The sequence below is a fragment of the Mya arenaria genome, chromosome 9 (genome assembly GCF_026914265.1).
Source record: "Mya arenaria isolate MELC-2E11 chromosome 9, ASM2691426v1".
Classification (NCBI taxonomy): domain Eukaryota; kingdom Metazoa; phylum Mollusca; class Bivalvia; order Myida; family Myidae; genus Mya; species Mya arenaria.
In genome coordinates this window covers 53,099,142-53,126,100 of record NC_069130.1, presented here as the reverse complement: position 1 = coordinate 53,126,100, position 26,959 = coordinate 53,099,142, and the positions used below count along the sequence as shown (strand labels likewise).

The following is a 26,959-nucleotide window of genomic DNA, read 5'->3' as shown; positions in this document are numbered from 1 at the left end:
GAAAAGAGCAACAGGGTTCCGGTGGCAACTTCATGGTACCTTTGTCTGACGAAGTGAGCATGTTAGTCTAATTGTTCCCAGTAGCGTACTACTATAATTATGTTAGTCGCAAAGGCCATGTTAAAGAATAAATTCATCAGAACTACATTCCCTGCAAGACGTTGTTTCATGAGCTGTTGTGCAATTGAAATATGCAAAGAAACGATTTGTAGTCTTATTAGCTCAGTAGCACTGACACTTGCAAATTAGTATTAAAGAGTCATCATGCGAACACTAACACCTCAATCTGAAACGACCATCAAAGAATTGACTGTTTCACTTAATAGAACAAAGAATAAAAACGACCATGCTATCTAGAGTACGTACAAACAAGAAGCGATATGTGCACTATGTGTAAGAAAACTGCTTTAGGTTATAATAGAAAAGCAAACGGCCAAAAAACTATAAACACGTTACCCGAACAGAAATATAGATGTTTTCGAACACATATGCTAGGCTCTAATCACAGCAATAAAATGTCATCATTTTTTCAGTTATATTTCAGTCTTTGCGCATACATGTATATGCATTGTGACAAACAATCAAATGGCTAGAATATCTAGAAGGTCTACCAACCAATACGGAGATATAATTAGGATGTTGTCGAATATAATTCGGGCTGGTCTTGTTAAATGTTAAAGAAACACTTGCAGACAACCCATTACGATATCCCATTTTGTTATTTTAGGGAGCGTCCTCGTGCGCATTGGTTTTGAGCTCTGAGCCAAACAAGTAAGCAAAAACAACTTAAATTAGTTCATTGTTCGATGTTCGATAATTTTACAACGATATTTTGGTTGATACTGCTATTAAACTGATTGACATCAATGCATTGAAAGAAAACGCAAGTGTCAAGTGACACTGAACACTTTCGATTCTGAGCGTGGTACCACGACAATTTAAATTCCTTGTTTTTAGGTTGTTTTACAATACATGAGTCAAAAGTCAAACTGCAAGAGATCATGCTTCTTCTTTTCCTTAAAGAAATTTGGAGCACCAGGCTTGGACATGTGTTATAAATGCCAGTGTTTAATACCCTGGAGTATTTTACTGGTATGCTTTTATTGTTAAAACAATAATCCAGATTCTAGAAGTCGATATAGGGTAACATTTCAATGTCGTTTAGATTAATTTAAAAAGGAAACTTTTTCAGATTTGTTTTCAATTCTATAAAGTTCTATCATTGAACGTCTTCTTCCAACGATCAGATCTAGGCATACTCATTGGGGTATGCTTGATTTAAAACAAGTTGGTGTAATCTAAATACTAGATTTAGATCCAGGACCCAGGGATGATGATCTATTTAGATATAAGAATTCTGATGATAAAGTTCCTCGGTCACCAATCTGGGTACCTTTTCCGGAAAATTGCTCAATTAGAATGTATGCAGAAACAGTACGTTGATATGTACAGTTTGTGGATTATTAAAAACCAAGAAACGGTAAAAAAAATAAAGTTGGGTCTCGTTTGAAATTATTTTCCGAGGCTCGACAATGTACGATATCACCCTCACATCTGATGTGCTTTTTCATTTAAGGCAGTGTCATAGTTTGAACGTTTCAATTCATAAACCCTATATGTTCATAGATATGTTACTAATCACACCCAGTTTAGAACAAGTGATCAGTATTAGACAGTCAGACATCAGTAGGTGGCAATATCGACAGCACTAAACAGCAGGTATGTTTTTATATAATGACTTAATATAGTTTCCTAAATCATGATCATTATTTGTATGAACTATTGAGTCAAGGAATAATATTTTTTGCAAACTCGTTTCCCTATTCCAGATAACAGATTGATCTACTCTGGGAGGAAACTGTCGAAGGAGGAGAGGGGCGTTTAAGATATTTTAAAGGAAGATGTCATCTTTACGTGTGGCGTGTGGTTGAACTGTTCGTGTCCAGTGACCATCCTCTAAATAGACTGTTTGGATTTTCACCAAACGTCTTCTTCTTGCTCCAGTTGCTGCTCACTATTTCAGTAGAAGATCAGGATTTCCTGTGGCTTGTATTGGCTGTTGATCTTCGAATGTCGCTGAAATTCCAATAGGATTAAAGGGTTTTATCAAATTATTTATCCGGTTTGCAATGATTATAGAGGAACATAAGTAAAAGAAAGATCAAGCGGTGAAAAAATATGATAAAATAACAGTTGTAGTTGACAAATGAGTTCTAATGATTTTGAGCAAGTAGGCTGACTTGTGTGCGTTATTTCGTTTAGATCGCTCATACTAGAAAAAAAATAAAATTATGCAAAACTGCATGATAACAAATATATTATATAATTAATAATTTAACACGGTATTAACAGACCATGCGCGACAACGAAGGATACAGTTTTATATATCTTTAACATAAATTGAGGTTTAAATGGATATTAAACCTGTACGAATAAATATACTCAGTTCAAGTGTTGTTCCACCCATCTTTTTTCAATGCAATAAAACTGTAAATTTGCTATGTGACGCTTTTTGTTTTCTGTATGGCCATGATCTTGCGCTGTGTTTTTTATTGCATTATTCTGACCTCAACTGACGGTTGGCCCTCGCCTCTGCCTTGTACTTTTGTTTTTCTACTTCAGAATCTGAGGCCAGGGTATAAAATTTTATATTCGTTCATAAGTCGACAGCCTAGTAGTAAAGAGTCCTCCAAACGGATTGTTATTTCTCCCACCTTAGATAAGTAGATCCAATAATTTAACCATGCTAGAAATTCTAATCTTGCCCACGGGCGAATATAAAATGCCCGTATGGAACTCCTTTTAATGGTCATCACATTGTAATTACCTCCCTTGTTGAAGACTGTTGTCTGTAGCATCATAGACACATTGTCTTGTGGCAATATTTAGAATGCTAATAAAGTATTTCTCGCTTCAAATGTCACCATAAAACAGTTTTCAAGCACCTTTCAAGAAATAATGCTTAACTTTCCTTAGAACTATTTAAAGGCCGATTTGACTATTAACATAATCTGAATCACTGCGCGCATATCCATGACAACCACGAATTATCGCATATCCATACGCAATTATATTCACTAAGCACAAAAGAGTACCAGCAAAAAATACATTTTTACCTTATTTTGTTTAACTGAGGTGGGAGAAAAGGCATCTTCCATAGCCGCTCGTGTAAGATAAGTTCATCCCGACCCTCGCGCAAGGTGTTTTGAGGAAACTCGGTAAACACCCTACGCTCGGGTCGGAATAAACCTATCTTACACTCTCGACCATGGAAGATACTTATAGTCTCCCCCATTCATGGGGAGACATATAGATTTGTCATATCCGTCAGTCTCTACGTCACACTTCGTTTCCGCTCAATAACTAGAGAACACTTAAACCCAGGAACTTCATACTTGGTATGCTGGTTGGCCATGACAAGTACATGACCACTCTTGATTTTGTGATCAATAGGTCAAAAGTCAAGGTCGCGGTACACTTGAGTTGAAAAAAACGGTTTCCGCTAAATAACTAAAGAATCTTTTGGTTCAGGAACTTCACACTTGGTATTCTAGTTGTTCATGACTAGTAGATGACTCCTATTGATTTTAAGATCAAAAGATCAAAGGTCAAGGTCGCGGTTACCTTCAGGTAAAATCGATATGTTGACTGTGACCTTAAGCTTAAAATGGTTTCTGCTCAAAAACTAAAGAACCCTTGTACCCAGGAACTTCATATTTGGTACGCTAGTTAGTATTGACTAGTAGATGACTCTGATTTTGAGATCAGTAGGTCAGAGGTCAAGGTCATCGTCACATTGAGGTGAAGAAACGGATTCCGCTCAATAACTAAAGAACGCTTGCATCAAGAAACTTTATACTTGGTATGCTAGTTGGTCATGACTTTGAGATGAAACATATTTAATTTGTCATCAGTAGGTCACAGGTCAAGGTCGCCGTGACCTTGAGGTGAAGATAAAAATGGCAACTTCAAAGAATATGTTGTAATTCCAAAACATTACAGATACCATGACATCACATATGCAGTCGTCAGCTGTCCACAAACCATCTGTGATTATTGCATACTCCAGATTGAAATAAAACTAAATGGTACTCCTGACATCCATCTATCACACTTAGTCTTAATATTCATAGGACCACTGATCTCATGCAATAGATGTTCACTATTTAATACGGGTGAAGAAACCAAACTTCACTGTTTGTTCGTCTCCAGTCCAAAATTACAAATTTCATGTCCATCCTTTATTTTTTATTAGCTACGACCACACAATAGGGGAGACAAGCGCTTTTTCAAAAAAGCAATCTCTAGTTTTTTGTCTGTGATTGCAATGAACTAACTGTACTTGTGAATTAACCAAACTTGCATCGGCATATGAAACCTTCTATTTCCTGTTCTTTGCATGGCAGTATATTGTTTGTCGGAGCTCGAACATATAATGTAATTGGCGATATAAAAGAAACATTCTTAGATGTCAGATTCCTTACATCAAACCTTGATAGCTTTCACAAATAAGCTGCATTGTTTGCGTAGAGATCACTTAAATTTGAATAAAAAGATCGCCGTCAGCACGTATCAAATGATTAACAAAATACATCGATCATATAATTAGTGGATACATCTTTTAGTAGTATCTTAAATGCATGTTATTCCTGCTCATGAAAACTATAGATTAATTTAGATTAATTTTTTAATGATCAACTATCATATTTTAAACGTTTATATTTGTCGTTATTACGGTCACTAGTAAAATACAAGCATGCATCTTTATTTTCCCATTTTGGAAAAAATTACATTCTCTTGTTGCAAAATTCCACATAGGAGTTGAGAGAAACAAATACATACAATTTCTTCAAGCGTTAATGAATCTTTTAAAAAACACAAACTCACTTCAAATGTATTTTTCAATTTTGGTCACAAAACCAGATAGTTAACAATATTCATATGGTGTTTGTATTTAATAAAGAAGGTTCACATGTAATGTCAAAAATATAATAATAATTACATGTCAAGAAAGGTCTAAAGAAATATTTTTTTCTGTCGAATATAAATATCATCGCTTTATATATTAAGTAGTCGAGCATGAAATACACGCGTGACATGCAAGTCAATCACTATTTAGATGACAAATAAAACGTCTAATATAATATAACAATGATTCATGTCAGTGTCATTCTCGCGACAGTTTTCGACAAATCGACATGAAAATTCACAATATTTCATTTCGATTTTTACACAGGTATGTATTCTAAATTCATTGATGCATTATTATATAGTTTAATTCTATTTTGTTAGCTGATCTAGATTCATGTTGCAGCCCTATTATAGGTCTGGACTGTTTTTTTGGGGGGATATGTTTAGAATGTTCAAAATTTCTCTATTTATCTCATGTCTAAATGTTTTAGAATTAACAAGATTCTTATAGAATTTGAGTGAAAATTCTTGATAAATTGTAAATAATCTTCAAAAACATTCCTATTTTATATATAAGAGCAAACTTCTTTGATCTTGGGTCTTTGGATAAAATTTAAGTTTCTATAATTAAAAGTAAACCAGTACTAGAACAGTTCTAAATTTTTGGATTGAATAAAATGTGTCTTTGAGGATAACATTAACGCTTTTGTTGCATTTATTTTGCAAATGTTGTTCAACTTATAAAGGTGCAATATTAATTGTGAATCAAACTATAAGGGCATTGGAACACCAGGATTAATGAAAAACAAATTGTGCACTTAATTAACGAGTTAAGACATTAAATTCTACTTATTCAATATAAGCATGACCTGAAAAATTATCTTTCGTAACACTGTAAGTATCATGTATACAATTTGTTCTCAAATACATTTGATTTGGTATTCGTATCACGATCAAAAAATATTAAATACAAAAATCTTTCAAAAACAATTCCAGTTCTTAATAACGAGCTGGACGAGTATACAGCATTAGGATTAGGATAACAGTTATTTTGCTGTCAGTAGGTCAGGGTCGATCAACGGTTCTGTTTACAACTTTCCTGGTGTTGCTGCCATCTATATTAAGCAAGAGTAAAAACGTTAAGGTTTTGGAAACTTAAGTACATTGCAGCAGATGAAATAAATTCCAAACCAATACAATTTCTTTAAAGAAATAAATCCAAAGTGACACATACGAGTTTTAAATTTATGTTAATAATCACTGATGAAGGCTGTACCGAGGCATCTCTTTATTATCATGGAATGAAATAAGTTCAGCCTTTGGGGTGTCTCGTCTTTTATCCATTGTGACGTCATAGCCACGTGGCCTTCTCGCAAGGAATGCTGTGACATAAAGAATCACAACCAGTACGTCAATCGTAATGGCGATGTAAAGCATGAGGTTGTAGTCACTGCTGATGTCACGAAAGTATCCTGTAAAAGGTATAAACAAAATTTAGCTCGTTGTACTGACATACTTATGGCGTCGTTGTCGTCGGCGTTTGTGTCGGCGTCTTTATAGAAAAACTTCATAACTCGAACTTCGAGTATTTTAATGAATCTTGGTACACATGTTGCAAGATACTAATCGTGCATGCATGGCAGGTCTCATTACTCTGGTTGGTAGTTTTCAAGTAATGTCACTAAGGAAACTGGAACTAGAAAGCCGAGCGTCGCATTTGCGACGAAGCGTTATTGTAGATGTTGAAGATGTAAACGTAACATTGCACAATTCTTACTTGACAACACCCCTGAAGAAAAGTCAAGTGACAAGCAAAACCAGAAGACCCATATTTCAAACTAATATATCTATGGCAGAGCTGTTTTAGGTCGTTACCTCTAAAGACGTTCTATTTTAAACTTAAAAACGACGTTGTACATATTGACTATGTTTAGCTTTCTTGAATGGTTAATACCTTTCGACTAAGTCAAATCTTTTTTCTTTTGCAGCATATAACGCAGAATTAAAGACGCAGATAGACTCAGATGTTTTGCAGCAGCGTTTGCAATTTGCTTACCCAAAAGAGGCCCCAACACGGCCGTCATCAATCCATTCATGGTAATGAGCGTCCCTGACGCCACCGAGATCAGCTCCTGTCGGACAATCTTTAGTCCAATCAGGGACGACGTCAAGACGCCACCGAGGGAGACACCAATGAGGGTGGACGCTAAGAAATACAGAGGCGCGCCGGAAGAGAGTAGAATTAGAAGGCTTCCGGCCAGACCAAACACCGCAACGACAATAAGCAAACATGAGTAGCTGAGTCCCGGAATCTGCTTCAGTAGGCCTGGAACTAAACCGGCTATTACGTTTACGCTGTTCACAACAACGAAAGCGTTCAGTCCGACCTCACGTGATAACCCGCGCCAGATAGCTATGTCAAGCTGTAACGTCAGGTAAGCGTTATTGACAGCCAATAGTAATCCCGTTCCTACCATATTGAGCACATTTTCTAGGAACAACACTTCTCGCATTTCGAGAACTACTTTCCGAGCAGCATTTACTATCTGTTGCCAATATAGAGCCCCTGATGCATAAATAGTATTCACCGCTTTCGGGCCGCATCTTGCATTGTCATTGTCACAAGTAGTGTCTGGGATTTCTGACGTCATTTTTCTAGGCTGGTTCCAATAAATGAGAACGGGTATAGTCCAAACATTAAGAAAGACACCACCTAGCACAAGAAATGTTCCCATGAGCCCGAAAGCCTCCACAAGACTGGGTAAAAGAAAGGGATAGAATACACCGGCAAGTCCGGTTCCTGTGCCAAGAATGCTAAGGCAGACGTGACGTTGTCGTCCTGTAAACGCTTGACTAATGGTCGTGATGCAAACGACGTATAATAAACTAATACCCAAACCTGAAATTTAAAATAAAGAATGTTACCACATGGATATAAATTGGTGTTTGTATTAAATATCACATGAAGGTCTATTTGTACAAATATTAAGTTTTACTTTGAGTACGTTTTTAATCAAATTCCTATCAAATTTCTTTACCATGTCCAACAGAGAAATTTCAACACGCCTTATTGAAAAATCCGTATCGTGATACTGTCGTTTTCTGATTCCGTATCATGCGAGTACCGTGTGTTATCTCTTAACTACTTTCACGTTGATAAAAATAGCGTGACCAAAAACAAACAACTGGTAAAACCAGTCAACTTTTAGATACGTTAAATTATCTAACTTTACACACGCTCCAGAAGCATGTAAAAATACAGGTTCTTAAAAAGACCGTGAGGATAAGCAAAACAGAGAACGCTCCCATTCCATCAGCTACTGGATAGCTGCTTCAGTGAGCCATTACGAAATCCATAAAGTGTTGCATTATCCATGTTATTATCAAAATTATGTGCAGCTCTTCAATACAAAGAAGAAGGCGAATTCGAGTCATCGATAGAAAAAATGATTGACTCACGAACTTCCCTCGAACATAGCAACCTTTGTATTCATTCCAAAAGCGTTAAATTTTTATATCACTTCAAGCGCAAAACATACGCGATAGCGCTACCACTACTCGACAGCGCCACCACTAGGGCATCAGCGCCACCACTTTTATAAAAATGTGCATTTTTTCTTTTCTTTTTAAGAAGTGCTTATCAGTTTTGTTGTGTTCCGGCATAGGTACTATACATAACAGTTATGTTTGCATGCGTAGGAATGTTCTAACGGGGTGTGTTAGCACCGAAATGTACTTGCTATGCAATCAGATCTCAAAATATGCACAAGTCCGATTCGGGAGAAAAGCTCCTGGCACAACAGTTTGTACAATATTGAAACGAAATAGTAACCAGCTTACAGTAAAAGTGTTCTTACACGGTACCACATTCTCCGATTTTCTAAATATGTCCGTTAAATGAAATTATCAAATAAAATATAAATTATACTCACGTTTGTTCATGTAAACATAGGGCACAGCTCCACCACGGATGTGTCGACAGCTCTTTTTCTTTGCACCACAGTAAAGTGGTGGAACTTGCGTTTAGAGGCCATGAATATGCCGGAAAACGCTCCTACATGCATTGTAGAAAACTCGGGAGGATCATGCACCCGATCCCAGCTAGCAAGTCGGACCTACAATTTCTTTCCGGTCTAGCTACGCCCCTACGTTTAGATATACAGATTTCCCCTCACTGTGGTATTATTATGCACAATATTGTCCTACCTAGACTCCATTATATCCGTATGATATTGATAATTTTAACACGGTATTAAAATTGTTATTTAGAAGTGCTATTCGCAACGTTTTTGGTCGGAGTGCAAGAAGTCTATAGAGTAGAGGGCTTTGTTGTTATGAATAGAAAGATACACTCCTTGTCTCGTTATTAAATCAACAAACTAAATATCCTTCAACCTGTGCATAATATCGTTTTGTATTATGTATGTTTTTTGCAAAAGATATGAGCGTAATTTAAGCCAGTGTTTAATTTTTGTTGTTGAATTGCCAGCCCATCTTTTCAGACAGTATAAAATATATATAGTAATGAGATTGAAGTAGGATGTTTTTTATAATCAACCGCAGGCTATGAAGTGGTTTTGAAAATGCATAATTAAGATCTTCTTTACATTATGATAGTGATCTTAAGTTGGTAATTATAAATTATCCCTTTAGTCACGCTGTCATGATGGGTTGTATTACAATTGCGTTACACATCAATCTTAAAATTCATATTCACTGTGATATTTACATGGACTGAAACGATTATAAAAAAAATCATTGTACATTTTTTGCACGTGTGTAAAACATCACCACGTTCGTTCTTTTGTTCTTTCAATTTTTGACTTTTATGTTTTTAGGTAAATTGCGTAGACATCGCATATGCATGGACATTTCATATGAACTGGTTGGGCTAAACCGTTTTTAAAATTTCACATGCCATCTGACAAACACTCGTGTCACTTTGTTCAAAGATAAGTGAAAATGCTAATGCATTTTTTGTCTAATGTAAATGTGCTAAATGCTATTCAGCTATTTAGATCTCCAATTCAATGTATAAAGTGTGCCAATTGATAATTTTAAACTACTTGCGAGACATCATTCTTTTATTTTTTTTGAAACTCTATTATTGATTTCTAAAATATTTATGTGCAAAAACTGTGTTTCTGACAGTTTGTTTTTGTTAGTGTATTACTTAGAAAAATTAAACGTTCCTTCTTTGAATCTTCTTTTTCGAGGTAACTGTTTTACTTTCACAAAACAAAAATAAATAGTATGGCTTTGTATATCAACTACGAGTTTTGCACTGACTGCAGAGTTTAAAGATTATACTGCAGCCGCAATGACATCAAAGTTGCACGCCAACCAACTCCCCTGTCCAAACCTGTGCATTTTTAATTAGTTAGACTTTATATCTTGAACGTTTGTAGAAATATGAAATAGCAGTATTACGCCAACGAAGCTTCATTCGAAACAACTAAGCTAACGATTCAGTGCAGCTTCAAGTTCGTTACTAAATTCATGACTTTCGAAATATCAATGCATATATACATTGACCCGATAGTCAACCTATCTTAGGAAATGTATTATTAGGTGTTTAAGACAATTGTCATTGAAATAAGGGAGGGTCATATCAGGAACGATCGGAGATCGAAGACTACGGGGGCCCTGTAACGCCGCATAGCAGCATCGCCGCATGAACGTTTTTTCTCGTTTATGCGGTGATTTTCAGCGCATAAGCATGGCGACCATGTTTATGCGACGACGCTCAACGCATAAAGCATAAATTGCTTATATGGGGCACAACTGTGCCCTTTTGCCACATATAGAGGATAACTTAACCATTTATTATAAAGCTAAAAAATAAAGTTCTAATATTCCAACAAAAACGATGGTAATGACGTTGATGATGATGATGATGATGATGATGATGATGATGATGATGATGATGATGATGATGATGATGATGGTGGTAATGGTGATGATGATGACGATGATGATGATGATAGTGATGATGATGTCCGTCCGTCCGTCCCGAAATCTTGTGACATGGGAGTGATGATGATGATGATGATGGTAGTGGTGATGATGATGACGATGATGATGATGATAATGATGATGATGATGATGATGATGATGATGATGATGATGATGATGATGATGATGATGCTAATACGGATGATGATGATGATGATGATGATGATAATGTTTGATATGATTTTACTTTTGCGTTTCATCTTTATTAATGATTGTTGGGATAAGAGTGATGTTTGTGCACATGAACTGGTTTAAATCCCCAGTAAATTTACGTTTTACGTACCGTTCCAAGGCGGTACCTAACAATTCTTGATAAACATACCTTGTTTGTTATATATAGTATGTATGCACTGTGCTGTTTGTGGAGTTTTGTGCTGTTCTTCTATGTTTCTTGTTTGTGATTTTATGTTCTTTGTCTTTGGCGTTTACCAAGTGCCATTAAACCGGGTTTATGTTTTAACTTTTTGCTACTGAGCTTGTTCTGCAGCTTTTTGCCTAAATATTGGTCTATTAAATCTTTGTCAGAATTTACGTCTCAAAAACTCTAGTTCAAAGCTTGGTTAAGTGGACTCAAAAAACAAAGTCCGATCTTAATGAAACTTAATCAACCATTATTGTTCTATTATGAGTTTTTATGCGGTAAAGTGTGCCTTTTTGTCACATAAGAAAGTCCTGTTTATGCGTTAAAAATCACCGCATAAACGTGGTCGATTTCGTTTATGTGGCGATGCTGTTATGCGACGTTTACAGCGCCCAAGTATGAAGCTGTTAAACTGCAATTATTATCAATTAAGCTAGGTACTTGGTAAATGTGAATACATTTAGTTCAAACAATTAACCTAACATTCAAGTAAATCATCCATCGTTTCACATTCCAAACGAGTGAAATATATTTAAGTTATAAACTGGGTTACCGAGAGAATATATATGAACTTGCTTTTTTGAGCTCTCAACGATTACTAAATAGGCTTCTGCATGAGTCACTACAGTAGGCTAGACGTCATAAACAGATACATAATGGTATTTCATGAAATAATTTCGTATTGATAAGGTACTCAATTTTTGTAGCCATTATTGACTACAAGACGAGTTTTGCTTATTAATTCTCAGGGGTAAATAACTCTGTCATTATATTACATCCAGTACTCAGCTACAGAAAGAAAACTACAGAGACATTATTTCAGCAGCCTTACTTTGATCAAAAACACTTATTGAGAGACACAGGGCGGTTGTCCAACCAATTAGTTTTTTACGATATGTTTAATTAGGTGTGATTTGATGCATTGTCTTGTGACGTTGTGAGTCTCTCGTGTTATATTTGGTTGAATATGTTTATTTAAAGTGGATCTCTAACGAAATTTTAGACAACTTGATATGTCCCTGTAGTAACATTGTACTACTAACTCACTACAACAAGTTTACTTAATTATTAAGTACCGTGTGTTGTTACATGTAAGAATTACCGCGTATGAACAGTCAGGAACACAGAGACGTTTATGTTTAAACAGCTGTTCAAGATCGCGCACCCATACTTTAATCCCATGTCAAGAAGATGGTATATAAAACACATTTATCTCTAAAGTCATATTACCTTCAACTCAATTTGTATTCAAATTAAAAAATGAAGATCAGGAACCATAAGAAAAAAAACAATACATAAATTACATGGACAAGGAAATATGGCTGACATCATTCAACACCGTTTAAGCAATGACAAAAAACCAATCATCGGCTTCATTTGCATTTATCCATTGAAACCTGTTTTTATAACTTACCCAAAATAGCTAAAGGGTAAATGATTTACAGTGTAAGTGTACTTTTCAACTGAAACAAGCTCGTATAACCGCTTTTGGACACTTTTTGTGAAGGCAATATTCTTGTCTATGATTTGAAATTGGAGACTGAAACTGACTTTTGTGTACCCGGTATCTGGTTAAATTATTATGAACGTTTACGGCAGTCATAAAGAAACTTAAATTAATTAAATATTAGATCCATTTTGTGGTCAGCCGTATCCGATGAAGAAGTTTTTTTTTACAAAAGTTTATATTTTTTTTTAGATTTTATTAATATGTTTTGTTGGTAAACTTAAGATATTACCCTATTCATGCTGAAATGTAGTTAATTACTATAACGTTACGTTTAAATCTTAAAATTTATATTCACTATGATATTTACACGGATTTATGGATAAGAGTGCATAAGAATAGTCTACCTGCTCGTTATGAATATAATTTTTTTTTTCATTTTAAGTTGTCTACTTTACGTAGGATTCTATTGATCATAATGTTATATTTCTATTTTCAAATGAAACATAAAATTGTCTGTTAATGGACACCTGTCATACTTGACCATTAACCTATTTTATCACTTATACGGTTAGTGTGTAGTCATTTATTCGTTGATTGAGCATGAATCATTGATAAGCCGATTCGATGCGGACAGGGCAACAGGGATCCGGTGGCTACTTGATACCTTTTTATGACGAAGTAAACATGCTAGTATATTTGTTAGCAGTAGCGTACTACTCCAACTATGTTCGTCGCAAAAGTCATGTTAAGAAATACTTATATTGTTTTATGAACGTTTGTGTGGGTCAGTAAAGAGACAACTTGTAGTCTTATTGGGTTAGTAGCACTGACATTTGCAAATCATTATTAAAGAAACATCATCCGAACACTTACACTAAAATCTGAAAAGACCATCAAAGAAATGATCGTTTCACTCATTAGAAGAAAGAAGCAATACGATCATGCTCTGTAGACTACGTACAAGCAAGAAGCTATATGTGTACCATAGGCAAAAGGTCTGCTTTAGGATATCTACAAAATAAAGGGGACAAGATATTATAAAAATATAACCCGAGCAGAATATATGTTTTGTTTTGCACAAATGTGCTAGCTTCTAATCACTCCAGTAAAATTTCATCATGTTTTGCAGTAATATTGGGGATTTTGCGCAGATATGCATTGTGACAGACATACATGGGCTAGAATATTTTGAAAGAAAATATTTACTTACCAAGACGGGGATATAATTAGGATGGTGTCGAATATTATTGGGGCTGGTCTGGCTAAATGTTCAGAAACACTTGAAAGTTTGTAATTATGGTCAGCGCCCGCCTGCGCTTTGGTTATGAGCTATCAGCCAAAAACACGAAAGCCAAAATAACTTAAATACTTTCATTGTCCGATGAGTTGACAACGACATTTTGGTTGATTCGATAACGGTATGGTAATTCGTATTATTATTCATTCAAATATATACCGCTAACAAACAGATTGATATTTATGTATTGAAAGAAAACGCAAGTGTCAAGTGTTAATACCCTGCAGTATATATTTTTATACCCTGAAATAAAATGAGTACTATTTCAACAGCAGCTTATTTCATATCGAAAAGAAGACAGTTTAGTATTTGTTATTATTTTCTAAACATCTTCAGCTTTTCAGGTGTCTCATTTTCTCACCACTGTGACGTCATTTCCACGTGGCCACCTCGTAACGAATGCTATGCTGTATTAAAAGAATCACAGTTAGTACGTGAAGATTGATGGTGATGTAAAGCACGAGGTTGTAGTCATCGGTGATGTCACGTAGGTACCCTGTTAAAGGTATTAACACATTTTAGCTTGTTGTATTATCATGTCGTTGTCGTCGGCGTTTTTTTCGCTTGGTACACATGTTGTCAGATACTAAACGATCATGCATGGCAGGGCTCATTTCTCTGGTTTTGATAGTCTTCGTGTCTTGTCCCATAGTTAACTTGAACAAGAAAGCGCAATGGTAAAAATTGTTAAGATATACACGTAACATTGTTAAATCCTATCCTAATAAATCCTACTTGAAAACGTTATTGAAGAGAATACAGGTGAAATGCGAAACCATATTACGCACCATCGCTATATATTTTCATTAACACTTCATTCCTTAACGATGGTTGTTGTTTATCAATTTCATATTATTTCTGTATAAAGTGCAATGGCATTTCACATCGAAATCGCGTACTTCTGTCCTGTTATTGGGCGCAATAATACTAATGGGCGGGGCATATTTACTACGATTTTTTTTTCAATGAAATCGTAGTAAAATTATTGGCAAAACTGTAATTTGCAGTAAAGCAGTTAAAACAAAATAAGCAACGATAAATCAATTGATTTTAATGTAGATGATTTCATGATGGCTGGAACAGTTGTAGAAATATTAAATAACAATGATGACGACTTATTTCGGAATTTGGAATTGACATTTGGTAAAAATAAAGCTGACAACTTATTTCGGAATTTGGAATTGACATTTGGTAAAAAATAAAGCATCTGACAAAACATGAAATCGAGGAAATGAATCATAACATATTGTAGTACACCCAGCAACTTCCAGAAGAAAAAGCTCAGTTCAACACCAAGTCTTTTCGCGTCCTCTGGCTTTCCTTCCGCGAAAGTTACCACGTTACCCGACCCACCGCCACTATCGTTTCCACAGAGACATTTCATCCTCATTAAATGTTTACTTCCAAAGAAATCACAATGCACTTGCTGATTTGTCCAACACCGTATTCCAACATGATTCATACACCAACTGATTCTTCAGAATAATGCACAACAAGTAAATTGACTGGAATTTCTCTCCAATTTGAAAACTCGTGATTTAACAAACGCTAGTATCGCGTATCACGCGAGATATAATGAGAACTTTGTAGGTGGCGATATTTTTGTTGTTTTCTTGTCATGTTAATTTTTCATAACTCAATTTGTATATTTGTATAAAATTATGTTACGATAGCTGTTCTAATTTACCCACGGTTGAGAACAACAAGAGAAAGAAAAAAGAGAAAATACACTTGAATAATCTATTTATTTTAGCAGAAATGTAGATTTAAAGCAATGTAAATATAAGCATTAAAATTCGTCAAGCGAATTTTAATCCTTAATAATGCAATTGGCCAGCTTATATTCAAGAAGGTCCAATTGTTTATATATTGTATAACATATATATATCAAACCCGAATCGCTGAATTGCTGTTAGACCAATGTGGCGGCATCATGTTCACTGCTAAGTTTGAGAAATATTTTTTGGCAGAGCTGTTTTCAGGTCGTTACCTCAATGTATTTTTAATTAATTACGACATAGTACATAATCACTAGTTTAACATCTGGTTCATACCGGGTAACTTAGTCAAAGATCTGGGGAGAGCGGGGTGCAGCATATAGCACAAAATACAAGACAATGATGGATTAAGCGGGTTTGCAGTAGCGTTTTCATGTTTTGCCTACCCAAAAGAGGTCCAAACGTGGACATCAGCAATCCAATCATGGAAATAAGCGTCCCTGACGCAGCCGATATCAGACCCTGTCGGACAATCTTTAGTCTAATCAGGGACGACGTCAAGACGCCACCGAAGGAGACACCAATTAGGGCAGACGATAGGAAATACAGAGGCTCGCCGGAAGAGAGTAGATTTAAGAGGTTACCGGTCAGACCAAATACCGCAACGGTGATAAGTAAACATGAGTAGCTGAGTCCTGGATTCTGCATCAGTAGGGCGGGAACCAAACCGGATATAACGTTTACGCTGTTCACGACAACGAAGGCGTTCAAACCCTCCTCACGCGACAACCCTCGCCAGGTAGCTATGTCAAGCTGGAATGTCAGGTATGCGTTAATTACACCCGAAAGCAATCCCGTTCCTACCATATGTAGCACATTTTCTAGGAAACACACCCCTCGCATTTCAAGAACTATTTTCCGAGCAGCATTCACTACCTGTTGCCAATATAGAGCCCCTGATGTAAAACTTGTATTCACCGCTTTCTTGTCGCTTTTTCAAATGTCAATGTCAGTGACTTTGTCTGGAAATTCTGATGTCCTTTTTCTAGGCTGTTTCCAATCAATGAGAATGGGTATAATCCAAACATTAAGAAAGACACCACCTAGCTAAAGAAATGTTCCCATGAGCCCGAAAGCCTCGACAAGTCTGGGCAACAGAAAGGGGTAGAACACACCGGCAAGCCCGGTTCTGGTGCTTAGGATGCTTAGGCAGACGGGACGTTGACGTTCGGTAAACGCATGACTGATAGTCGTGATGCAGACGACATATAATAGAATGATACCCGAACCTAAGATTAAAGAAAACTTGGTACAACATGGAACTTAATTAATACATATATTCAGTACATCGTAGAGATTAATTTGTACATGTATTAAGTATAACATGGATATTTATTGGTACATGCTTTAAGTTTAACATGCATTTTAATTTGTACGTATATAAGTACAGCATGGAGATTAATTGGTACATATATTAATAAAACATGGAGATTTATTGGTACATGTATTAAGTATAATATTGAGATTTATTGGTAAATGTATGAAGTATAGCATGGAAATTAATTGGTACATTTATTACATAAAGCCTGGAGATTAATTAGTACATGTATGAAGTATAGCATGGAGATTAATTGGTACATGTATGAAGTACAGCATGGAATTAATTGGCACATGTTTTAAGTACAACATGGTGATTAATTGATACATGTATTAAGTATAGCATAGAGATTAATTGGTACATGTATTAAGTACAAAATGGAGATTTATTGGTACATGTATTAAGTACAACATGGAGATTAATTGACACATGTTTTAAGTACAACATGGAGATTTATTGGTAAATGTATTAAGTACAACATGGAGATTTATTGGTACATGTATTAAGTACAACATGGAGATTAATTGGTAAATGTATTAAGTACAACATGGAGATTAATTGGTTCATGAATTAAGTACAACATGGAGATTTATTGGTACATGTATCAAGTACAACATCAAGATTAATTGGTACATGTATTAAGTACAACATGGAGATTAATTGGTACATGTATTAAGTATAACATGGAGATTTATTGGTACATGTATTAAGTACAACATGGATATTAATTGGTGCATGTATTAAGTACAGCATGGAGATTAATTGGTATATGTATTAAGTACAACATGGAGATTAATTGGTACATGTATTAAGTACAACAAGGAGATTAATTGGTACATGTATTAAGTACAACATGGAGATTAATTGGTATATGTATTAAGTACAACATGGAGATTAATTGGTAATTGTATAAAGTACAACATGGAGATTAATTGGTACATTTATTAAGTACAACATGGATATTTATTGGTACATGTATTAAGTATTGGGAGGAGATTTATTGGTACATGTATTAAGTACAACATGGAGATTTATTGGTACATGTATTAAGTACAACATGGAGATTCATTGGTACATGTATTTAATATAGCATTGAGATTTATTGGTACATGTATTAAGTACAGCATGGAGATTTATTGGTACATGTATTAAGTATTGCATGGAAATTAATTGGTACATGTATTGAGTATTGCATGGATATTTATTTGTACATGTATTAAGTTTTGCATGGAGATTTATTGGTTCATGTATTAAGTACAACACGGAGATTCATTGGTACATTTATTAAGTATTGCATGGAGATTTATTGGTATATGTATTAAGTATTGCATTGAGATTTATTGGTACATGTATTAAGTACAACATGGAGACTTATTGGTACATGTATTAAGTATTGTATGTACGTTAATTGGTATATGTATTAAGTATTGCATGGAGATTTATTGGTCGTGTATTAAGTATTGCATGGAGATTTATTTAAACATGTAATAAGTACAACATGGAGATTAATTGGTACATGTATTAAGTATAGCATGGAGATTAATTGGTACATATATAAAGTACAACATGGAGATTTATTGGTTCATGTATTAAGTACAATATGACGATTTATTGGTACATGTACTAAGTATAGCATGGAAATTAATTGGTACATGTATTAAGTATAGCATGGAAATTAATTGATACATGAATTAAGTATAAAATGGACATTAATTGGTGCATGTATTAAGTATAGCATAGAGATTAATTGGTATATGGATTAAGTACAACATGGAGATTAATTGATACATGTATTAAGTGTAACATGATGATTTATTGGTACATTCATTAAGTACAGCATGGAGATAAATTTGAACATGTATTAAGTAAAGCATTGAGATTAATTGTTACATGCATTAAGTACAACATAGAAATTAATTGGTGCATGTATTAATTAAAGCATGGATATTAAATGGCACATGTATTAAGAACAACATGGTTATTAATTGGTACATGTATTAATTATAGCATGGAGATTAATTGGTACATGTAAAAAGTATAGCATGTACTTTAATTGGTACATATATGAAGTATAGCATGAATATTAAATGGCAAATGTATGCAGATTAGCATGGAGAATAATTAGTACATATGTGAAATATAGCATGGAGATTAACTGGTACATGCATTAAGTACAACATGGTTAATAATTGTTACATGTATTAATTATAGCATTGAGATTAAATGTTACATGCATTTAGTACAACATGGAGATTAATTGGTACATGTATTAATTAAAGCATGGAGATGAATTGGTACATGTATGAAGTATATCATGGATAATAATTGGTACATGTATTAAGTACAACATGGTGATTAATTGGTACATGTATGACGTATAGAATGGAGATTGATTGGTACATGTATTTAGTACAGGATGCAGTTTAATTGTTATAAGTATTAAGTTTAGCATGGAGATTAATTGGTACATGTAATAAGTATAGCATGTACTTTATTTTGTACATGTATGAAGTATAGCATGAAGATTAAATGGTACATGTATGAAGTGTAGCATTGAGACTAATTAGTACATATGTGAAATAAATTAATTGGTACATGCATTAAATACAAATGGAGATTAATTGGTACATTTATTAACTAAAGCATGGAGATAAATCGGTACATGTAATAAGTAAAGCATCGAGAGTAATTGTTACATGCATTAAGTACAACATGGAGATTAATTTGTACATGTATTAAGTATAGCATGGAGATTAATTTATACATGCCTTAAGTACAACATATAGATTTATTGATACATGTATTAAATATTGCATGGAGATTTATTGGTACATGTATTAAGTACAACATGGTGATTAGTTGGTACATGTATGAAGTATAGCATGGTGATTTAATAGTACATGTATTAGTACAACATGGAGATTAATTGATACATGTATTAAGTATTGCATGGAGATTTATTGGTACATGCATTAAGTACAGCATGGTTATCAATTGATACAAGTATGAAGTATAACATGGTGATTAATTGGTACATGTATTAAGTATTGCATGGAGATTTATTAGTACATGTATTAAGTACAACATGGTGATTAATTGGTACATGTATTAAGTATTACATGGAGATTTATTAGATTAAATACATCTTGGCGATTAATTGGTACATTTATGAAGTATAGCATGGCGATTAATTGGTATATGTATTAAGTATAGCATGGAGATTGATTGGTACATGTATCAAGTATAGCATGGAGATTTATTGGTACATGTATAAAGTACAAGAAGGCGATACTTGGTACATTTATGAAATATAGCATGGAGATAAATTGAATCATATATTAAGTATAACATATACTTTAAGTTGTACATGTATGATGTATAACATGGAGAATTATTGGTACATGTATGAAGTATAGCATGGAGATTAATTGGTACATGTATTAAGTATAACATGAAGATTTATTGGTACATGTATCAAGTATAGCATGGAGATTTATTGGTACATGTATTAAGTACAACATGGTGATTAATTGATACATGTATTAAGTATAGCATGGACATTAATTAGTACATGTATTAAATATAACATGTACTTTAATTGGTACATGCATGAAATATAGCATGGCGATTAATGCGAACATGTATGAAGTATAGCATGGAGATTTATTAGTACATGATTGTATGAAATTTAGCATGTACTTTAATTGGTACATGTAGGAAGTATAGCATGGCGATTAATGCGAACATGTATGAAGTATAGCATGGAGATTAATTGGTACATGTATGAAGTATAGCATGGACTTTAATTTGTTCATGTATTTAGTAAATCATGTAGATTATTTGGTACATGTTTCATGTATATCATGAAGATTACTTGGTTCTTGTATTAAGTTTACAATGGAGATTAACTGGTTCATGTATTAAGTATATCATGGCTAATAATTGGTACATGTATCTTATACAACTTTATATTAGGTTTATGAATTTCGATTTGCATTCCATTACAGCCATCTTTACAATGCGAGGGTAGAAACGTAAACGTTTTGAAAAGAACGTAAAGTTCATTGCAGCAGATGAAATATATTCCAAATCAAAACATATTCCTTAAAAGTATAATTCCAACATGACACAAAACGTGTTTTAAATTTGTGTTAATTATCACTGATGAAGGCTGTACTATGCCATCTCTTTAATATCATCGAATGAAATTAGTTCAGCCTCTGTGGTGTCTCGATTGTTTTATACTGTGACGTCATTGTCACGTAGCCTCCTCGTGACGAACGCGGTAAAGAATCACAGCCAGAACGTGTATGCTGATGGTGATTTAAAACACGAGGTTGTAGTCACAGGTAGTGTCAGGAACGTATCCTGTAAAAGGACACAACACATTTTAGCTCTTTATATTATAATACTATGATACACATATGCGTATGTGTTGGCCTCGTTGTTCAAAATCTTCATAATTTCAACCTCGAAAAACTTTTCAAAAAAATAAAAGACATTGATGGACTCACAGATTCTGCAGCAGCATTTTCATATTTGGCTTACGCAAAAGAGGCCCAAACGCGGAAGTCAGCAATACTTTAATGGTAATGAGCGTCCCTGACGACGCCAAGACGCCTTTTACACATGTTACCGTTACAAAGTAAACAACGAGATACAAATACATCAATATCGAAGGAAATTCTCTCCAACCAGAACGAGACTGACAAACAGGTTGGCAAAAAAGCTGCCTATTGGAACCAAAATGGCGGTGATAACAGAAGATCGGAACAATCCCATTCGACGAATTAAGGGGCCGCTTACTAACCCTGGAAGATGAAAACAGTTGGGTTTTTTTCTGAAATTAATACATATCTAAGGACTGGTATAACTTTTGTAATACAACTATGGCTACCCCTTCATATTTATTACGGCTGTCCACGCGCTAAACTGGATCAAAGTAAGTCTTAATATAAGATACTTCTTGGAATACTGTTGTCTCCTTTATTGTAAATGTTCGGTCAAAGCTGAGTTTATAAAGTTAATGCAGACCTACTGACTTCCTCCTGCGTGAAGTTACTCGTGTATGTGCAAATATTTTAAAGATAATTTGCTTCCCCTCGCATTAATACATAACATGCAAAATTGTATGTGTTCTGGATGTGTAACAGTTCAAAATAGGTGACACAGTGCTTAAACATCACATTAAAGCAGTCCCACAAAGATTAATATACAAACAAAAAATGTACAGTGCTTTTTTAATGAATTTAAAAACTTTAGCAATGTCATACGCATAAGAGCATAAAGATACATTAATGGAATAATTGGTAGAAAGCTTAATATAGTCGGAGATACTGGATAAACGAACTTAGTGAGGTGACGACGCCCATGAGGCCCGTAAATAGACCTGAAGTAGCCGTGCATCCCCGCTGAAAGTGAGCCTCAAAGTCGAGATATAAGGTGCTCATTGAATATGAGATACCGACGCTAGCGGAGTGTGCGAGAAATATGAAACACATCATTCGCCATCGACCTGACCATTTACTGTAATATTGAATTGTGTTTCATTCCAAAGAGTAATCGCCGTGCAGGTCTTCATAATAATATAACACTTTTGAATTTTGGCTTTTATACTACAAGGCATTTTAACCTCACATGATTCGACATTCGATGGGTTCGAGCTTCATCATTTTCACATTTTCTCAGTCTCTCAAAACAGAAACACATTCTAGTTTATCTCAAACGTTATAATGTTAAAATTTTCAAAGCCAAGCTAATCAAAAGTAGAGCGAATAACAAAAGGTGTTATTTGTTCAATCATTCGAGTTGTAAAATATCTTTCTCTCTAAAACCCTCGTTGAGGATTTTATTTTAATTTCAGTTTCAAATATTACTGTGAAATAGTATATGTGAATGGAGATACCTTGTTAGGAAAGAAACATATAATATAACTTTTAATGTATTTCCAAAGTATCTTGGAATTGAAAATGAAATATTATTATGGATGAATAATTTATTCTCACAGTGTTTAAAGTCCTAGTGCGTCATTACGTTCAAGAATCACTCTTAATTCTGTAAATTTGAAATGGACACTATTAATGAAAGTTTGATTTGTCCATCGACAACTGTATAAAACAATCTCAAGAGGATAATGCACCTGAGCCCCCTTAGCAAGTTTGGCTTACAAGTTCATTGTGGTCTAGCTACGCCCCTATATTTAAAAACAGATTCCAAATCAATATGATATTATTATACATAATACTGTCCTACCTACTCTCCATTATCTCCGTATAATATTGATAATTTTAACACGGTATAAGATGTGTCATTTAGAAGTGCTATACGCAAAACATTTGGTCGAATTGCAAGATGTCAAAGAATTGAGCACATATATTATAAAGAGGCAAGACACCAGATAGTCCAAAAAACGGCAAATACAGTATTTCCTCAAAACAAGCCTAGACTTGTCCAAGCGAGCTAGTAAGAGGCCGGTAATAATCATTTTACATGGTTAACAGAATAAAAGCAACAAAGGTGTTGCTGTCACATCTGTGTTTCCTCGTTCAAAGCTGCACTCTCACAGCTTTAACGTTTTGACAACTTTTTATTTTATTTTTTTGTATTGGACTGGATTCGAAAACTAATGTTTTATGGCTAAATGCGTTATTACCGGTTTAAGAAAAATGCACAAAGCATCAATTTTTGAACTTAAATATGAAAATCTGCGATCTGATTTTTGTCAGCAGTCATAAATAACTGGTGTTCATGCATTTTCGCATAAATTGGCACGTTCCAAAGCAAAACAAAAATGTGTCAAAATGGTAAATCTGTGATTGTACTGCTTTAAAATATCGTATAATGGTTTCCCAGATTACGTCAGATCTGTTTATAAGTCCAGATATATATACCAACGTTATTTTTAAACTATTTATATGGTAGACATCCCTAGTAAATTTCGAATTGGACAAATACGCCTAAAATGCGCGCAAGATGCGTGTGTCGTAAGCGATATGATACAAAGTAAGATTCAATATGTTGTACACAAAAATGTGAATTTTGTGTTAGTTTTTGACAATTTTCATTTTTTCTTGCAACTATATCATATGGTATCTAGCCCCTTTAACGTTGGTATGAATAACAAGATAAACTCTTTGTCGCGTTAATAAATTACCATACTGAATATCGTGAGACGCGCAGCGCCCTGTGAATAATATCTGTTTGTACTATAGTTTTGTCTGAAAGAGACATGAGCGTAATTTAATGTAGTGTTGTTGTTTTTTCCATTGTTTATTTGTCTGTCTATCTTTTCAGAGAGTTCAAACGATGTGAACTAGATAGTGGCTTTTGTATCAAAGTATTCAGTTATTTTTTAGTTAAGTCAATAGTATGCAATTACGTGGCTTTGTTTAGAAATAGGTAATATTTTCTTTACATTTCATTAATAAGTTCTTGATGATAAACTTAAATTATAACTTTAGTCATGCTGACATGATGTATAGTATTACAAGATCGTTATATTTCAGTCTTATTTTTTTTTTCCATTATAATATCATTTAAGCGGTGTGTGTGTGTGTGTGGTGATTTATTCGGTGATTGGGCTTGACCCACTGATGCGAAAAGAGCAACAGGGTTCCGGTGGCAACTTCATGTTACCTTTATCTGACGAAGTGAGCATGTTAGTCTAATTGTTCCCAGTAGCGTACTACTATAATTATGTTAGTCGCAAAAGTCAGGTTAAAGAATAATTCATCAGAACTACATTCCCTGCAAGACGTTGTTTCATGAGCTGTTGTGCAATATGCTCCAGATCAGTAAAGGAACGATTTGTAGTCTTATTAGCTCAGTAGCACTGACACTTGCAAATCATTATTAAAGAATCATCATGCGAACACTAACACCTCAATCTGAAACGACCATCAAAGAATTAACTGTTTCACTTAATAGAACAAAGAATAAAAACGACCACGATATCTAGCGTACGTACAAACAAGAAGCTATATGTGCACTATGTGTAAGAAAACTGCTTTAGGATACAATAGAAAAGCAAACGGCCATAAAACTATAAACACGTTACCCGAACAGATATATAGATGTTTTCGAACAAATATGCTAGGCTCTAATCACAGCAATAAAATGTCATCATTTTTTTCAGTTATATTTCAGTCTGTGCGCATACATGTATTGTGACAAACTATCAAATGGCTAGAATATCTAAAAGGTCTACCAACCAATACGGAGATATATTTAGGATGTTTTCGAATATAATTCGGGCTGGTCTGGTTAAATGTTAAAGAAACACTTGCAGACAACCCATTACGCTATCCCATTTTGTTATTTTAGAGAGCGTCCTCGTGCGCCTTGGTTTTGAGCTCTGAGCCAAACAAGTAAGCAAAAACAACTTAAATTAGTTCATTGTTCGATGTCCGATAATTTGACAACGATGTTTTGGTTTATACTGCTATTAAACTGATTGACATCAATGCATTGAAAGAAAACGCAAGTGTCAAGTGACACTGAACACTTTCGATTCTGAGCGTGGTACCACGACAATTTAAATTCTTCGTTTTTAGGTTGTTTTACAATAAATGAGTCAAAAGTCAAACTGCAAGAGATCATGCTTCTTCTTTTCCTCAAAGAAATTTGGAGCACCAGACTTGGACATATGTTATAAATACCAGTGTTTAATACCCTGGAGTATTTTACTGGTATGCTTTTATTGTTAAAACAATAATCCAGATTCTAGAAGTCGATATAGGGTAACAGTTTAAAGTCGTTTAAATTAATTTAAAAAGGAAACTTTTTCAGATTTGTTTTCAATTCTATAAAGTTCTATCATTGAACGTCTTCTTCCAACGATCAGATCTAAGCATACTCATTGGGGTATGCTTTATTTAACACAAGTTGGTGTAATCTAAATACTATATTTAGATCCAGGACCCAGGGATGATGATCTATTTAGATATAAGAATTCTGATGATAAAGTTCCTCGATCACCTATCTGGGTACCTTTTCCGGAAAATTGCTCAATTAGAATGTATGCAGAAACAGTACGTTGATATGTACAGTTTGTGGATTATTAAAAACCAAGAAACGATAAAAAAATAAATTATTTTCCGAGGCTCGACAATGTACGATATCACCCTCACATCTGATGTGCTTTTTCATTTAAGGCAATGTCATAGTTTGAACGTTTCAATTCATAAACCCTTTATGTTCATAGATATGTTACTAATCACACCCAGTTTAGAACAAGTGATCAGTATTAGACAGTCAGACATCAGTAGGTGGCAATATCGACAGCACTAAACAGCAGCTATGTTTTTTTATATAATGACTTATTATAGTTTCCTAAATCATGATTATTATTTTTATGAACTATTGAGTCAAGGAATAATATTTTGTTCAAAATCGTTTCCCTATTCCAGATAACAGATTGATGCTCATATTTCAGTAGAAGATCAGGATTACCTGTGGCTTGTATTGGCTGTTGATCTTCGAATGTCGCTGAAATTCCTGTAGGATTAAAGGGTTTTATCAAATTATTTATCCGGTTTGCAATGATTATAGTGGAACATAAATAAAAGAAAGATCAAGCGGTGAAAAATATGATAAAATAACAGTTGTAGTTGACAAATGTGTTCTAATGATGAGCAGGTAGGCTGACTTGTGTGCGTTATTTCGTTAAGATCGCTCATACCAGAAAAAAAAAAATATGCAAAACTGCATGATCACAAATATATTATATAATTAATAATTTAACACGGTATTAACAGACCATGCGCGACAACGAAGGCTACAGTTGTATTGATCTTTAACATAAATTGAGGTTTAAATGGATATTAAACCT

General features: G+C 34.4%; 1 protein-coding gene across 1 annotated transcript; it reads right to left on the bottom strand.

The window, feature by feature from the left end:
- Positions 1–4,940: 4,940 nt before the first annotated feature.
- On the bottom strand, positions 4,941–8,973 carry LOC128203515 (uncharacterized). Its single transcript, XM_052904960.1, has 4 exons — positions 8,844–8,973; positions 6,968–7,810; positions 6,188–6,383; positions 4,941–6,026 (listed from the first exon to the last, which is right to left on the bottom strand). Exons 1-4 carry the CDS (start codon positions 8,851–8,853, stop codon positions 5,987–5,989), a joined length of 1,089 nt encoding a protein of 362 aa, XP_052760920.1. The 5' UTR covers positions 8,854–8,973; the 3' UTR covers positions 4,941–5,986.
- Positions 8,974–26,959: the final 17,986 nt, after the last annotated feature.